At 40.6% G+C, this 16,758-nt stretch overlaps 1 protein-coding gene across 8 annotated transcripts in view; it reads right to left on the bottom strand.

The window, feature by feature from the left end:
* Window positions 1-1,350: 1,350 nt before the first annotated feature.
* The window catches only part of DENND2B (DENN domain containing 2B), a 143,114-nt gene continuing 127,706 nt past the window's right edge, over window positions 1,351-16,758 (bottom strand). For all 8 annotated transcript variants that reach the window (XM_080975972.1, XM_080975974.1, XM_080975971.1 and 5 more), the window contains 6 exons: window positions 9,045-9,222; window positions 6,677-6,718; window positions 6,067-6,178; window positions 4,062-4,301; window positions 3,587-3,673; window positions 1,351-2,158 (listed from right to left, as the gene is read on the bottom strand). In XM_080975972.1, coding sequence (XP_080832098.1) covers window positions 2,124-2,158; window positions 3,587-3,673; window positions 4,062-4,301; window positions 6,067-6,178; window positions 6,677-6,718; window positions 9,045-9,222 — 694 coding nt within the window. In that variant the 3' untranslated portion in view covers window positions 1,351-2,123. The remainder of the gene's footprint in view (window positions 2,159-3,586; window positions 3,674-4,061; window positions 4,302-6,066; window positions 6,179-6,676; window positions 6,719-9,044; window positions 9,223-16,758) is intronic.

Raw genomic sequence — 16,758 nt, 5'->3', positions numbered from 1 at the left:
AGAACCCCAGTGGGTCCTACATCACTGTGTTTCTGTGAGAAAATAAATACTGGAAGTGTTATCAGTGAGAATCTCAGTATGGTGCTTGGTGTGTGTCTGGGATATCAGTGGGGTGTGGAGTTCCGTAGGGGGCTGTGTGAGGTGGAACGTATAGAAGGGTTTAAGTGTGGGATTTAATGTGGAGCAGGCTATGGCGGATTCAGTGAGCACTTGACTTTAACACTCATATTGAGGAGATGGTGCATGCAAGGTTATGGGATGTGGTCTCTTAAGAGGTGCCCATAGCGCACGCTCCCCACCCAATGGATGATTCTTCATTTAACCACTGCACCACATTGATATTTCATAACCAAAGGAACAGGCATTGTGCAGAGCATCCACTAGTACTGATGGTGGTATGGAACCTTAAACAGTAAGGTTCGAAGGAAAGGAAATGCAGAAAAATACAGTGTGATAATTGCATTATTAATAGTGGCCATTTTCACGCACACAAATCCAACTGGGTTAATCATGACATCAGTATGCCAATTAACACTTGTAGTGTGATTTATTTATTTTTAATCCCATTGGTAACATTGACACTCTTGATCAATTGTAGTTCACCAGTTTTATGTTGCAGTCTCCTTTTAAAGTGCCATTGATCCATTATCGGGGCATTTTTTTATATGCAGAAAGTCATTGTGAACAATGAAAAATGACCTGATGAACAAACATTTACTTTGAAGTTTTTGCTTTTAAGTAGACCAATTGTCTATGACGTTCTCAACCCATCTAAGCTAATAGTCGCTGCTACATTTTTTAATACAGGGATAGGAAACATGTGGTGCTTCAGGTGTTATTGGGACTGACCACTGGCCATGCTCTCTGGGGCTCATGGGAGTTGAATAACATTGGAGGGCCACAGGTTCCCCGACCCTCTTTAAATACCGGTATATTCCATAAATGCACTGGGTAATGTCTGCTTAAAAAGCAATGCCAATAGATTCCACTGGATGACCAGGAATTCTAGCTTTTTAAAGAAATAAGGCTAAAGGAACAAATCACTCAGCCCTCAGGAGTTGCACAAGTCCCACTCTGCAAGTGGAATGCCTAGGATTTTCAGGATACAGTTAGTAAATTCTATTAGTTTGAGTGTTACTTTGCCAAGATGCAGAGGTCAGCTTCTAACAAGGTTTAAAACAATGGTTTAGTACTTTGGGCTGTCAAGCCCAGTCCTATGAATATCTACTTGGGGGGGAAATCCCACTGTGTTCCTAAGGGATTTACAGCACAAGTTATACAACTTCAAAGTAAATCTAGTTATTCATTTAGTATTGAGGCAGCAGCCAACATCAGAAGAATTCTAATGAATGACATTTGACACAAGTATTTACACAATTTATTAGAAATCATACATACATTAGAAAAAGATGGACTGTACCTCACCATTTGCAGCCTGTGTGTCAAAAGGCCAGAGATTTCTCCATGTTTAGCAATCATAGTGCAGAACGCATTATAATTTACTGACCATCATTTAAAACAAAGCAGATAATCTGTGATTGTGAATCAAGTACCTTATTACAGAATAACTTGTTATTCTTTTTCTTGAAAAATTAATTAGAAGAAACACTAGAGAAAAATATAAACTCTGTCATATAAAAAATCAGACCTCTTTCATATACCCCCACCCCCAAATTCCCACACTGGAGTTCATTCGCTTCCACAGTACACCATGTAGCTCTCACAAATATCTGATGAAGTCAGTGGTTCCGCTGAGACAGTCGGCTGCACATAATTAGCTATTCAGTTTGCACCAAGCATAACTCAGTTTGCACTAAAGAAAGAAGCACCTGTTATTTTCAGGAATATACAAATATTACCACAGTTGTCCGTGCTCGTGACAATTTTTGTTTGTTTGTTAAGGACGCTTACAGCACATCATTTACAAATATCTATCCAAATACGTTATTGTTATTATTATTATTATTATTGCTGATGCACAGTGAAACATCATTTGCAGTCACTTAAACTTGTGACCAGCTAATTTTGTCCCCTCCATCATCAGAATCGGAAAAAAAGATGTAGGTGGTGATCTGTGCCGGCATCATAAATAGTCTTTGGATCCGTAATTCAGTAGAAATGAATTAATTCTTCTTGTGAAGGAACCTCATTTTATTTCCTGAAATAACACAAATGAGATATCATACAGTTATTAATATACATTTTAAACCATCAAGAATTCAAAACAGCACAACTTCTTTTTGGTAAAGAGGTCACAGCATACAATGAAATCTATATCTTGGTGGTGTCTCAGACATTTAGTTTGAAAAGCAGCATAGAATTCACTACTACCACAATCCTGGTTTATGTACATGAGATGAAACACAATGATGAAACACTCTCATTTTACAGTGGTACCTTGGGTTATAGACGCTTCAGGTTACAGACTCCGCTACCCCAAAAAAAGTACCTTGGGTTAAGAACTTTGCTTCAGGATGAGAACAGAAATTGTGCTCCAGTGGTGCGGCAGCAGCAGGAGGGCCCATTAGCTAAAGTGGTACCTCAGGTTAAGAACAGTTTCAGGTTAAGAACGGACCTCCAGAACAAATTAAGTTCTTAACCCAAGGTACCACTGTATTTCTTAAAATTTATTTTCATGCTCAAACATTATAATAAAATTAATTAGCAGAGGAAAACTGTCTGACACATACATGTAGTGTGTGTGCACAGGTAACAATTTCTGTGTACAAAGAGGAATGATGTCTTCCTTATCACTACTGTACAATTGTACTGGGTTGACAAGCTTACTGTCTCTGTTTTTTAAAGTCCTCACCACAGCCTCCTCTCCACATCCCATTTAAGGACATATTGTTAAAGTATATTGTTATATCTTTGCCCTCCCTTGATTCTTCTGAAAAGCATGAGCTTTACATTATATGAACTTTACGTTATATGCAATGAATGAATGAAACAAAGTCCCATTTTTTCCCCAAAAAATAAAGAGACTGCAATTTTAAGTGTGTGTTTGGAGGGCAGGTCCTTGACCCTTTTCTGCTTTTCATCTACATGTATAGTTTCCCCCCTCAGTCTAGAGTCTCACATATACTTTAAAGCAGGGATGGGGCATCCTACAGATGTTATTGGACTCCCACTCTCATCATCCCCACAAACACAAACATTTCAACAATCTAGAAGCCAAAGAGCTAAATCAATTCTTTCTTTTTTTTAAAAGAAGCACACCTTCCCTTCCTATATTAAAACGAAAACAGTACTATGAACTGCATTTTGTTTTGCTTATCAGATACAATATATTATAATTTCATTTGATCAACTGAGGCCCTTCTAAAGAATTTTCAGTTGTTGTACGCAATGGATCATGAAGCAAAGCGTGTTACCAGGACTGTTAAATAGGTCAGCACTTTCTGCAGAAGCTAAGCTCTTCCATTACTTGTTAATAAATGTTGCCTTCTCTTGCATATCTACCAGATGCTACAATGAAAAAGCCTCCAGGAACGAAATGTGCTTTATAATAGGGCCTTTTCTTAGCATTTTTTCAACATGATGCACATGTTTCAATATTTCAAAGCCTCTGTTTTAAGTTCCTTACCAAGGCCTCGCAGAAACTTATTTACTCCACTTTGTTCAGTGTCTGGAAGCTCTTCCAAATACTGTTCAACCCTCTGTTCAAAGAGACCTGTGGGAAATGGATGAAAGAGAAATATTGGTCTTTTTCCAAGAGAAAGGAGGATCAAGACCTAGTGCTCTTACTTTTGTGGCAGCCAGAGACCCTCTCTCTCTCACACACACACACCATTTGTTTTCTGAAGGGTATTTCAAAAGCCTTATTTTCAAACGTTCCATGTCTTCATTCATCCCAGCATTCATCAGCCTTTCTCCTGTTAGGAGATGGTGGGTGGGATTGCCAAAGTATTTTTTCCTAGACACCCGCTCCCTTTAAAAATAAATGCCAAGTGCATAAGCTGAATGCACACAAGCTAAATGCTTGTAATTTGCGAATTATGAGTACTACAATACATTAATAAATGAAAAGGCCATCTCACAGTTGAGAGAACAGGCCTTACCTTTTGCCCTGCATTTTCGGAGTTCTCTATCTTGGATAAACCCAGCAAACATCTGAGATTCCATAAAGACCTCTAAGAAACGGCGGATGCTCTTTGAAGCCACAGATTTGCGGAAAGCCTCTCTTTGGAAGACTCGCTCGGCCTTTTCATTTTGAGTGAGGAAAAGGGAATAGTGTCCGATCGTCTCCACAAAGAAACGGATGAACACTTCTGATACTAATCCATTCAGAGTATTACACTCTGCAAGAAAGAGGAAACAGTATATAGTAGAACCCACACAATATGAACTAGATGTCTCCTCCCCCAACTCCTGAATACCATTGTGTGTGTCCCTGCAGCTCCCTGTCACTGTAATTGAACATAAATATTATTAGGATATTAGAATAGGATGTTCATTATCAGACTATTGTTTAAAATGTCTAAGTGGTGTACAACAGATTAGCCAACAAGTGCAAGAGAAAAAATGTTGTATTCAACAGGACATCACCAAGAGACTGTCCAGCAGCTAGAAGCATCACTCCCACCCCCCAAAATCATTTGATATACATTTAAAATTCATTTGACGTAAAGACAGCATGCTAGTTTCCTCAATTCTCATAACCACAGGCTGTACGAATACCAACAAATGGGTTTCACTCATCCTTGGTTGGGTCTTCTGGAGCAGGTTTTTTGAAGACCTTCACTTTGTTCTTCAAACATTATATTCTGGGCATTTTCCTCATTTATCAGAATACCAATGGGTTTAGAGTATATACCACAATTATACCAGGAGCCAAGCAAAACGTTTGTTTCCAAACAGCCTTTGCAATATCCTTTTCCCTTTAATGAGGATGCCTTTGAATCTCATGGAGAAACTATTTTGTTTAACTAAGAAAGAAACTGTGAAGGAATGGTCAAACATTAGTATGAAAGGAGCAGCCAGCAGCAAAGGCAGAATTGTTGCCACTCTCAGACTCCAGTAAGTACAAAGCACACCAAGAGGCTCCTGCCAAGTTTCTATAAACTGATCCCCCCCCCAAAGGCTCAGATCAATATCTGCCCATCTCATGTGGCTAGGTCAGCCAATTGACTGTGGAATGTCTCTTGTCTTGTAACGTGGACACTTTAAGTTGATTTAAATTCCTCCCTTTAATTTGTAAATAAACAAGTAAGAGACCTTTTCTTCCCTTTCCCTAGTCATAGGATAACTAGTATTATTAAATTGATTAAAAAGCCATTTGTATCCTTAAAAAAAAAGGCTAAATGACAGGGCACTTTTGCAAGGATGCATGTAGCACAATCCCACGGACATTCATGTAACAAATCAAAATGAGTATCGAGCTCTGCAAAGCCAAGCGTGTGGAACTCAGCCATTCAGAAACTAAGAAATATTAAAATAGTTCTAAAGTCTCTTTAAGGGCTACCAAACACTTCAACACAGATGCATCAGTTGTTTTCCGAGGGAAGTCACAATGACTCAGATCAACACAGCAAGCTGCTCTGAACCAACTGTGGCTCCTGTTTCGCTTCCATTGGGAATAGCACAGCATCCAAGCTTGTAATTAAATTCTTACAAACACAATAAATGAACCAAAAAAAAGAAAGGAAAAACAGTCATGGAAGTCACTCTCCAGAATAGCTGGCTATAGTCAATCAAACGGTTAGCAATGCGTGACAGTGTTGTGAAAAAAAATGTGTGCCATCGTTAAATACTGAATGGTTTACTGTTGTGAAGTACATTTTTTGAAGTTGTTTTTCTTAAAGGATTTTCATAGTTAACAGAGGTAGATAAAACGTCTTTGTTTTCAATTCATAGAGTCCTTTCTACAGGTCAGTTACATTCAGCGTGAGAATGTAATGGTGTGTTGTGAAGTACACTTTAAATGTTGAAAAATATATTTTTTTGTAGTTCGCTGATCAGTTTACGTACAACATTCTTGTTTCCCTCTTTAGCTTCCAAGAACATATTATTCCCCATCCCACAAAGATTCGGCTGTAAACAGGACTTGTTCCCAGCCTCTCTTACCCTCATCTGATTCGCTGTCTGAATCTTGGTTTATTAAATCACTCTTCCTCTCTAGAGCCTGCTCCAGAGCTGCTTGCAATTTCCTAGGCAAAAGTGTGTCTTCATCATCCATCTGAAGGAGGAAAACAATGAGCAGGCTTATTTCCAATCAAACTTTTTCAGGATTCAGAACTGAGAAACATATCTGATATTTCACACCATGTTGTAAATAAAGCATTAAACTCTTACACTGTGAGAAGAGAAAGCAGGCCAAAGCCAGATTTGGCAGTGATGTTGCAGCACCTTGCCCAGGATTTTGAGGAGAGATGAGGTGTATTGAACATCTGAATTTATGTTGTTGGTTGTTCTATTTGTAATTGAAGTTTTTATTTTGTTTTATGCTGTTTGAATGTTATTGATTCATTTTGGCTTAGATTGTGTATATCTCTGCCCTGGGACCTTTAGGTGAAGGTTTATTGTTTATTGTGAGGTTGAAACACCCACCATGTTTTCTCATTCTTAACTGATGGGACAACCTCACAACTCGGCCTGTTAACTCTATTTATGTTTTTCTAATGGGCTATGAAGTTGTTTTGCATATTTCAAGACACACATAAAAAACACACAGTACCTGTCTGATGAAACGATCAGATCCAAGGTTCACCATCAAAGCCTAAAAGGTAATCAACAGAGAAAAGTTTTATCGTGGTGCCTGGAGACATGTTATTGTCTTTACAAGAAAGGGGAGATCTAAATACAAGTTTGACCACCAAACTGAACTTCTAGTGCCATCCAGTGGCTTCAGAGTGTTTGGTATGCACCAATAATGTATAAAGCAGGAACCCAAGCTTGTGGTGTGTGTAGTGTACTGAACATCCACTTCTATGAGAATTAAGCTGAGCGTCTTACATCAGCATTGTGCCCTCCATATGCTATGGACTAAAACGCTCATGATCCCTGATGATTTGGCACTCTGGCTGGGGCTGATGGGGATTGTTTGAGCCTTCCTTTATTCAAGAAGACACAGTTCCACTAGTATCTGAGAAGGTATTCATATAAACCAGGGGTGGGGAACATTTTTGGCTCCAAATGCCAGATCCTTATTAGGATCAATCAGCCTTGTGAGCCAACTTTGACAGGTGGATGGGCCAACTCTTGAGCTATATGGACCAATGGTCTGACTCAGTATAAGGCAGCTTCCTCAGTTCCTGTGACATGGGCCTTCCTATGTTCCTATTATATGGGAAGAAACTATGTCATTCTGTTTACTCAGACATTACCAGAACAGTAACAGATCCAGACACTCAGAAGCAATTCTTATGACTCTCTGATACTGAGTGAAGCTACCCTTGTATATATAAATAGCAATATAATAAGAAATTTGAGAGAGGAGGAGGAGGAGAAGGAGAAGGAGAAGAAGCAGCAGAAGCAGAAGCAGAAGCAGAAGCAGAAGCAGAAGCAGAAGCAGAAGCAGAAGAAGAAGAAGAAGAAGAAGAAGAAGAAGAAAGAAACCTGCTTTGCACATGTCACAAATAGTGGCTCAGAATCAGCCCTATCAAAACACCTCTTCCCCTGCTTTCATGACCCATTGAAATTGAACAATGATACCATCAGGTATGCAGTTGTCCTTAATATTTTCTGGACTGATGCCAATTACCAATGTAATATCTTCCTCATCCTCTGCTCTCATGTTTGCCATGTTTACACCACAGGAAATTAGTTCTCACATTGAGCTAATTTCATGATGGATGAAAGTATGTAAAGGAGAATGAATGAACTCAGAATTCAGCTCAGAACAGAATAGTTGTGGGCAACAGCACTTCAACCACATTGCTCCCTAAGCAACAAGCTGCCAATATACCTTCCTAGAATGATCTGTGTAAATTTACCACTCAATTCTAATGCTCATGATAATTGGTAAGAGCCTATGTATTGAAAGTTGCTTCTCCATTCCCATGCATTTGGTAGAAAATACCCAGATATGTCATAAGAGTTCGATTCAGGCGTGCTCCTCATATGTAAAGCTCACATGGGAGCAAGGTGAGCAGAAATGAGAGGGCTACACCCATTGCCTTCCAACTCAGGGAGTACAACTATGTGAAGTGGAGGGTTCTGAATTGTGCAAAGAGCTTCCATGAGTAGAGGAGGTCCCTTGCTCTACAGGACCATCCTCCATGAGTTGGAAGACGACGGGAATAGTGACACAATGGCACAGCTTAGCATGCTCAACTGCTTGAATTGTAGGGTTTGCATATGAGCAGAATGCCCAAATAGAACTAAGATTCTACATCTGTCCTGGACAAACTTGCTTCTTTTAAAATGGTCTGTTTCTCTACCGTAGTCCATTTTTGCAGGTGTTACAGGCAGAAATACAATTAAAAAATGAGTGCATCCACCTCATAAGGATGTAAGAATACAAGCTTATCGAAATCAATGAGTTGCAATTCTGATCATCTATCCCAAAATTGGCATTTCAGTGTTATGCTCACTCTAGCAGAGTTGGGGAACCTCAAGCTCAGTAGCCAAATGTGTCCTCTATGCCTCTGTATCTGGCCTCTGTAACACCACCCTGTTCCCAGGCCAATGCCCCCTACCCGCCCTGCTTTGCACCCCAATGAGTGTTTTTGCCTACCTAGAATGTAGCCTTGAACTCTCATCTTGTCTTTTGCTTACCTGGATAGAGTGGTGTATGTGGAAACTAGCCTACTAGAAAAGGTGAGATTCACTGCTTGGCACACTTTTGCCTCTGGCCCTACATACCCCTGGCATGTGGCCCTCAGAAGGTTGTCCAGAAGGGAATATGGTCCATAGGCTGAAAATTGTTTCCCTGTCCCTGCGGTACTGCTTGCACATCAATGAGGAGGAAACCTTTCAGAGAGGTAATGGCATTGTTTCCCATCAGTTGCAAGTAAGGATTGAAGCACAAAGGTTTGTTAAATCTATTGCAGAGTTCTTTCCTGGGAATTTCACCTACAATGAACTATGGACTCCATTCCTACCTCTTCTACCGGTAGCTCCTTTAATTTAGGCAGTGAGTTGGAAAGCAATCCGACCAGAAACGGAGTAGGGCAGCAGACAATGTCAATCATGGAAGAAGGCAGGACAGGAATGAATGTGTGTTGCCAGGAGAAGGGGTACAGCAAAGCCACCACAGCATGAGAGCAGCTGGACAAGGTGCTGAGGACAAAACAGAATGGATATTAGCATGTGCTTTAACAAACGAACAAAACTTTCTGCTTGCTTCTTAATAAAAGTTGGGACACTTCCAGTTTGTCACTATATTCAGACGGGGTTAAATCTCATACCAGCAAATTCAGGTTGTACACTTCCCCAAAAGATGTGACTTTCTACAATAAGGAAAGGGACCAGAAAATGCACTGGAAAATATGGGATAGCATTTGCTTTTGTGCAATGTCATCTAACCTCCCCACAAACAAATCAGAATGAGTGCTCATTAAATAGCTGGTGTCACTGAATCTCCCTGCAAACATGTCTGGATGAACACTCAATAAACCAGTTGTCTGGAAGCACACTCAATAAACCAGTTGTCTGGAAGCACACTCAAAGCAAAGAGAACACCCTACATTCACGCACCACAAAATGGTCTTCAGGATGATTTTGCACATTATCCAAATCCAATCTTTCCTGCTGAGTCAAAAGTCATCACCAGCCAGCGATTTATGGAAGCCCACCTGGTGTAAACCTTGCCACAGTTTTAACCCCTGGCAACAATGATATTGTTTTCCTAGACAATTGAACAGCCCCAGTGATATGATATATTGTCCTGCTAATCTGCTTCTAATAGGCTTATATGATTTTATTATTGTATTTTTAAACTTTTATTGCAAATTATTTCAGGACTTCTTTTTTAACCAGGAAACAATGTATAAATTTTAAGAAACCTAACCAGTAATACAGCAAAAGAGTAAAAGAAAAAGGGAGGCACAGTTCAAAATATATCATTGAAACACTTTAACAGCATACTATATTCTAAGAATCACTTTCACTAGTTCAGGATCCTTTATAGTGTATCCAGATTCAGCTACAGAAAATGCTGGCCAAACAATAAGAGATTGGACAAATTTTGTTTTCGAAAAGTAAGCCAATTAATTACATATACACTTTAACATTTTTCAGGGAAAAGCAATGGCACAATTACTGTATTGAGCACAGCTTTGGGTTAATATGGCACTGTAAAGGAGTGAACCCATTCAAAATCAGTACCTGAGAACAAGATTCTAGCTACCAGATGGTTTGCCAGCCTCCCTGTTACGAGCGGAAACTAATCTGCCAAAGTTGGCAGCTCTAGTAAATGACAGGATGATTGTTTTCCTACTGGATTAAATTACGGTATCCTACGGAAATAGTCTGCAGCTTTCAAAGTTAGCACTGATTAGTATCCCGAATAGGTTAAATCAGTCACTAAGCTGATAGCCATGATAGGATTTTTTGTCTAGTCTTGATAGGATTTTGTTGTTGTTTGGGAGTGAAGAAAGCATTGGACATGTTACCCATAAATGAGGGGGAAAGAAGCATGAACCTCACCTCCAGTATAATGTGTAGATGGAGAAATTGCACATCTCCCCAGAATGAGATGTGTGTGCTTCCAGAAGTGGAGCAGCCCATATATCTTAATACATGAATTGCCTGTTGATCTTAAACCAAAAGTGCAAAGAAGTGTTTGCTATCCCCACATGCTCTCACATAACACATCACTGAGGTCCATCCCCGAGGGCCTTCTGACGATTCCCTCGCTGCGAGAAGCCAAGTTACAGGGAACCAGGCAGAGGGCCTTCTCAGTAGTGGCACCCACCCTGTGGAACGCCCTCCCACCAGATGTCAAAGAGAAAAACAACTACCAGACTTTTAGAAGACATCTGAAGGCAGCCCTGTTGAGGGAAGCTTTTAATGTTTAATAGGTTATTGTATTTTAATATTCTGTTGGAAGCCGCCCAGAGTGGCTGGGGAAATTTATTATAAATAATAAATCATCATCATCATCATCATCATCATCAACAACAACAATTCATTCAGCTAGAGGTTTGTCAAGGACAATTGCCACTAAGAACATTGAGAGGAGGGTTCCTATTTCCCTGCTTCCAGCAGGGTCACCTGCCACCTTCAACAGCTAGCCTGACAAGCCTTTTCCCAGTTTGAAGATGCAATGAATGGGGAAATTATGCCTGTTGAATTTCTGCCTGCCATGCAGATGACAACGGAATCCTACCAAGGATCAACAGTGGGTAATCAAGGCTCTTATTGGTTTAACGGCTGATGCTTTCTATTTCAAATTGTGCAGCAATTTTCATTATTTCCCCATTCAACTAGCCTCCTCTTCATACAAATCCATATGCTGTATATTCCTGCTTACATTTTTCACACCATTTGTAAGCAGTGGAAGAACACCTTGTCCTTGACCAGCACAGCACAGTCTGAGAACTGGAAAGCCACAGTTCCTGCTGCCCTTGACTTTGTGGGCAGTTTCATTTGTTCTCAAGTTCTTCCATCTGCAGGATATGCTCCATCTTCAGAGCACTTTCCAATGAAAGGCACTTCAGAAACCTCTGTGCACTCAAAAAACACCCTCGCTGCTATGCTTTGCTATCACATTCTTTGGAAATCCCCTGCTAACAACATGCTTTGACCCAGAGTGCCTTCCCAGTAGTCTTCTTTGGAAGGCTACAATAAAATAGCTTTTTTTGTCCAATCTGCTTTAGGATAACAAAAAAAAGGAAAGGACTTTTATTTCAAGAACCGCCACTTTAACTTGTGATGCTTTGTGCAGAGGTGAGGGTGGGGATTTTTTCTTCCCGAAGTTAAGACAGCAACACTCGTGCCAATATCTGAGCAACTTACGATAATTTTTAGTCACAGTTAAAACTTGTTTAAGCAAATATGCTTGAACAAGTTTTAACTGTGATGAAGGTTAGCTCAAATATCATGGTCTAGATTGAATTCCAAGTGTGTTGTCACCTTAAGTTTGTGAAGAAAGTCCCTCACAAAGCTTTCTTCCACAAGAATACTTTTCATTTCAGAGAGTTATGAATTCACTAAACGAGTTTTTACATGAAAATGCTGTGTGGTCAATTAACCATCTGTTTATTGGCATGCAAGGCCTTTTCAAGACCCTAGATGGCATCAAACTTCTGTTTGCAGACTCCTTTGCCAACTCTCTAAGTAAAAACCATCTAAAAGACCACACAAGACCATTTGCTCAGCAATAGCAACTGGAGCTATGTGCCGACAGGAGAGAAGCTTCTGTGTGCTAGGCTATAAACTATGGAATGTCACAGTAGAACTCTTAGGGGCACATATGTCCGATTTCTCCAGCAATCATAGTGCTTTTGCAGACCACAAAGGCACTGGCGTGCCATGCGCTCATGAACCAGATGAGAACTGTGCTGATCCAATGTATTTAAGGGAAATCAGTGGAGAAATATAGTGGGAGGACAGCTACTATTACTAGTTCCTGATGGGAAATGCCCTGTCAGAATCGTGTGCAGCTTCCAGCAAAAGATGCCAGCAACTAGTTATCTAGCAATGATAAAATGACATTTGATCCAGCTCTTGGTCAGGATGGGAGGACTCTTAGCTCAGTGGTAGTAGAGGTTAAGCCTGTGTGGAATGAGGTTGCACTTCTCTTGGCAGAGCAGGGACATGGTTTGAGGGTACTCCTGTTCCTGCATTCCCAGGTGTTGTCCAAGAGTGCTTTTGCCCAGCTCTGACAGGTGTATCAACTGCTCTTGTTTTGGGAGAAGACAGACTTGGTCTCTGTACACAAGCCCGCTGTGAGGCCTGAGGTGGGAGTCTTGTTAGAATAACGTTATAAACTCAAACAAACATGCAGCCAGTCCCTGGCAGGGACCCCCAGCCAGCTTAGCCCCCCAAGGCCTGGGGCAAGTGTACCTGTCTCCCCCCGCCCTCCAGCATGGGCCTGTCTCTCCACAGGCCTGACTACACTACTGCAAGATGCTCTATCTTCAGGTAGCTCAAAATGCAGCTGACCAGGTGGGTTGGTAGAGCATGTGACTCCTTTATTACCTCAGCTGCAGTGGCAGCCTGTCTGTTTCTAGACACAATCCAAAGTGCTGGCTATTGACTTTAAAGCCCTTTAAAGCTGGAGTCAGGTTACCAGGAAAGGCGCTCTTGGTGCTCCACTCCCATTCCAAGCACACCTGGCTGGGACACATGTGAGGAGTTTCTCAGTAGTGACAGCCACTTTCTGGAATTCTCGGCCTTGGGGGACCCACTTGGTTCCTTCTCCAGTAGCATTTCAACACCTCCTGAAAACATTTCTGTTTAGGGAGCCTTTGGCCTACACTTTTTGTTAATTTTGCCAGACCTCTTCTTTCCCATGTCCTTGGTTTTGCTCTTTTTTCCTCCTGCTCATTTGTTAGCTTCTCAGTTTGTTCTTCTGAGCCTTGTTACATGTTTTAAGCAGCCTGAGTGGTTCAGTTTTGAACTGACAAGTAGAATACGAATATTCTTAACAAGAACAGTCTTGTTGCGAGGATGGAATGGGGAGGGGGAAATCCATATACACCACTTTGAATCCCTTGGGGAAAATAAATACAACAAATAAATATAATGTAAGATCTAGCAATCCCTCATTAACCTGGGAACACCCTTGCCCAATGGATTTTCCCAATCTGCTTTAGTAAAAAAGGCAGATCCGTCTCTACTGAAATGGATTTGGTACCACACAGGGCTCCGGGTGAAGGCAACTGACTTTCATGACCTTGCCTACCTACACAAAGATTAATGCTGCCTTCTTAGCAAACATTTCCCTCCTAGTACTGTTATCCAACATGTGATGTGCTAGCCTTGACTCTTATCTTGCTGAATAGTGTATTTGATTTAAAAACAAACAAAACACCACCATCTGATTCAGGAAAAGAAAATGTGGAGCATGCTTCACAGGCTTCCAGGCATAATTCTTTAACTCGCTTTTAATGACTGTGGAAGTTTCAAGTGTAACTGGTCAAGTCAATAAGCAAATGGAACTAAAGTGAGAACCATGTTAATCTAAAAGCAGGAACACAAACATTCCTTAGTGTTCAGCACATACTCCTTGCTTTCTATAGAATGCCCTTTTGTAACCTGCCCTCCTCTTGAAGGCAGGGCTGTGATGTAAATCAGAAACAACATCCTCTCTCTCATGGGCAATTCCCACGCTTGGGGAACTTTTTGCTTTGGGCCACTTCACTAGATTCCCCCCCTCCCCCATGAATTGTCCAATGCACAGAGCCACTGTGAGACAACTGGGTAGTAAACATGCGATCCAAGGCAGTTTTATACATGCATGACAACTTTTTTTCTTTTCTTTTTTTACTTCCAGAGGAGTAGTTGCATTATTCGACTGCAACAAAATGAACAAAGACTTACATCTTAAAGATCAACAGATTTATTGCAGCATAAATTGTTGTAGGCTGGAGCTTACGAATGGAGAAATGGATTTTGGTTCATGAAAGGTTCGACACAATAGAAATGTGAGCCTTTAACTTGCCAGAAGATATGCTGTTGCTTTCTTTGTTTTTGGTTTGATAAGAAAAGAGGTTAGCTAGATTGGAATATTCAGATCTGAGTAGCTTTGCAGATGGTTTTGTACAAATCCAAGATTTGTACTCTTTGGGCACATCTGCCTGGGAGCCTTCGAAACTGGTTAGCCTAGTACTTAGTACTAAACCAAAAAGTAGCAAGAAAAGAAAAAGGTACTCTATTGTACAGGTTCTGCACATTCCTTTATGTTGATTGTGCCACCCAGACAGACAGCCTGGCAACAGTTCTCCAGCCAATATTGCCGCCAACTGCAGAGTCCTCTCCTTTTACTTATTGGTTGATTATGGAAATAACCTTGCTGCGTTGGCATCTTTTACACATATCATTAAAAAAACAGGGCTGGTAGGCTGAATTGTAACTTTGTATGCTTGTATGCCTCTTTAGCATATCTCGTAGTGAGTACCTGGACTGAATGTCTTTTTGAATGGAGAACAAAGATCTTTTTGTAGTGTATAAAACTGGAGACATTTGAAACTCCATTAACTTGGACAATTTAACTTATCATGATACTTAGCTATACTTGGTTGTTTATATTGTAAGCCTAGAAGTCATGGGGCAGTTAAGAAGGGGGGGTGTACAGGTGCCTCATGCTGGCATAGTCATGGAATAAACATCTAGCCCAGATGTGGTCCAATTTATATGCACAAACTGAGATGTGGTTGGAGCCTGAACTGCCAGCGTGCATTACAACTCACTGTCAGGCCACTTTTTCACCAAAAGCTGAACTAGGGCTCTTCTCAGCAGGTCATTATATGCCAATTGCCATTTTGCAAACCACCAAAGGCCTTCCTAAAGTGGGCTGAATGATGGGATATAAAATCATGGTCTATGGTTGTGATGAACTGCTCCCACTGCTTCTTCACCACAAGTACATTTTGAACAAGCGGTTTCCAAGTAGGCTCACCAGGGGTGCAATTGGTCTTCAAATATGGGTCTTTCACATGAAAATTCAAGGCCTTGCAATGAGCAAGAATTTGTTTACAACTGTAGTCCAAAGGGGATGCCAGCTCAGGCGATCTATAATCCACAAGCCACTTAAAACCATGGTAAGATGGTCAGCATCAGTTCAGTGCCCTGAAGTTATGTCCAATTTCAACTTAAGGCAGACATACTGTAGGTCTAACTTCTAATTCTGGTCCCATGGGACACCAGATTAGAAGCATGAGACCCATTGTTGTTGCTTTTTGTACTCAAATTGTAAAAATGACATGCCATACATATTTTGTTTAAAAAAATGCTTCCCCTTGAAAATATCAAAAATAAGAGCATGAGTCATTGTTGCTACCCATGAAAGAAAAAATGCCAGTTAAAAAATGCTGAGTGAATAGCTGTAACCGTGAGAAAAGTCCCCAAGTTACAGAATATGCTAACACATGCATTCAGGGACAATGGTGATATTCAAAGTCAAAGAACTGAATGCACAGATTAGGAAAAAACCACAACAGAAGATGATGGGACGACATTTACAGGAATCTAGGATACTGGGGGATATTTAATGGATAATGTTTCAGATACGGGGTGCGAGAGGAAACAAAAGCTGAATATTTCACAACACAAAAGGATTTTTAAGAGCAACTAATTGTCATGCGATATATCCCAGGATATAATGCAAGCACGTGTTGTAGGCCACTTCATCATCCTGGGTGTTGTTGATTAGGGCTCTACTTCTGAGTTTTGTTTCAATTAAGTTATTCCCTTGCTGAATAGTCGCAATAATATGGACAGGCTACATCTGCACACTACAGCCTGCCAGCCACATGGTCTCCTTAGTGCTTACCGAGTTCACTATTTCTACAATTCTAGATGGGCAAAACAGGTAGTTTTATCGTGCTGCTGGTGACCTGATGAACATGGCTGGTGGGCTGCGTTCCACTTGGTGGATTACAAATTTTGCATCCAGCAGTGAATTGCAAAGGGAACTCTAAGATCTAATTTGCATATTTTATCTGAGAATTACTTTTTATTTTGTGTAATAAGAAATTTTGGTGGATTTGACCATGGTTTTACTGCATATAGTGTATGTAGCAACTGCTCTTTCTTTCTTTCTTTCTTTCTTTCTTTTGTCTTCCTTCTTTGGGTGTTGCCATGGACTTCGGCTAGCACAATATAAAATTTTTTTTTGAAAAAGTCGTGCATCCCCTGCCAATATGTTTT

This window comes from Podarcis pityusensis (genome assembly GCF_964106645.2).
Source record: "Podarcis pityusensis genome assembly, chromosome: 1".
Taxonomy (NCBI): Eukaryota; Metazoa; Chordata; class Lepidosauria; order Squamata; family Lacertidae; genus Podarcis; species Podarcis pityusensis.
Note: the sequence above shows the minus strand (reverse complement) of the source record. Positions and strands in the feature narration are given on the sequence as shown.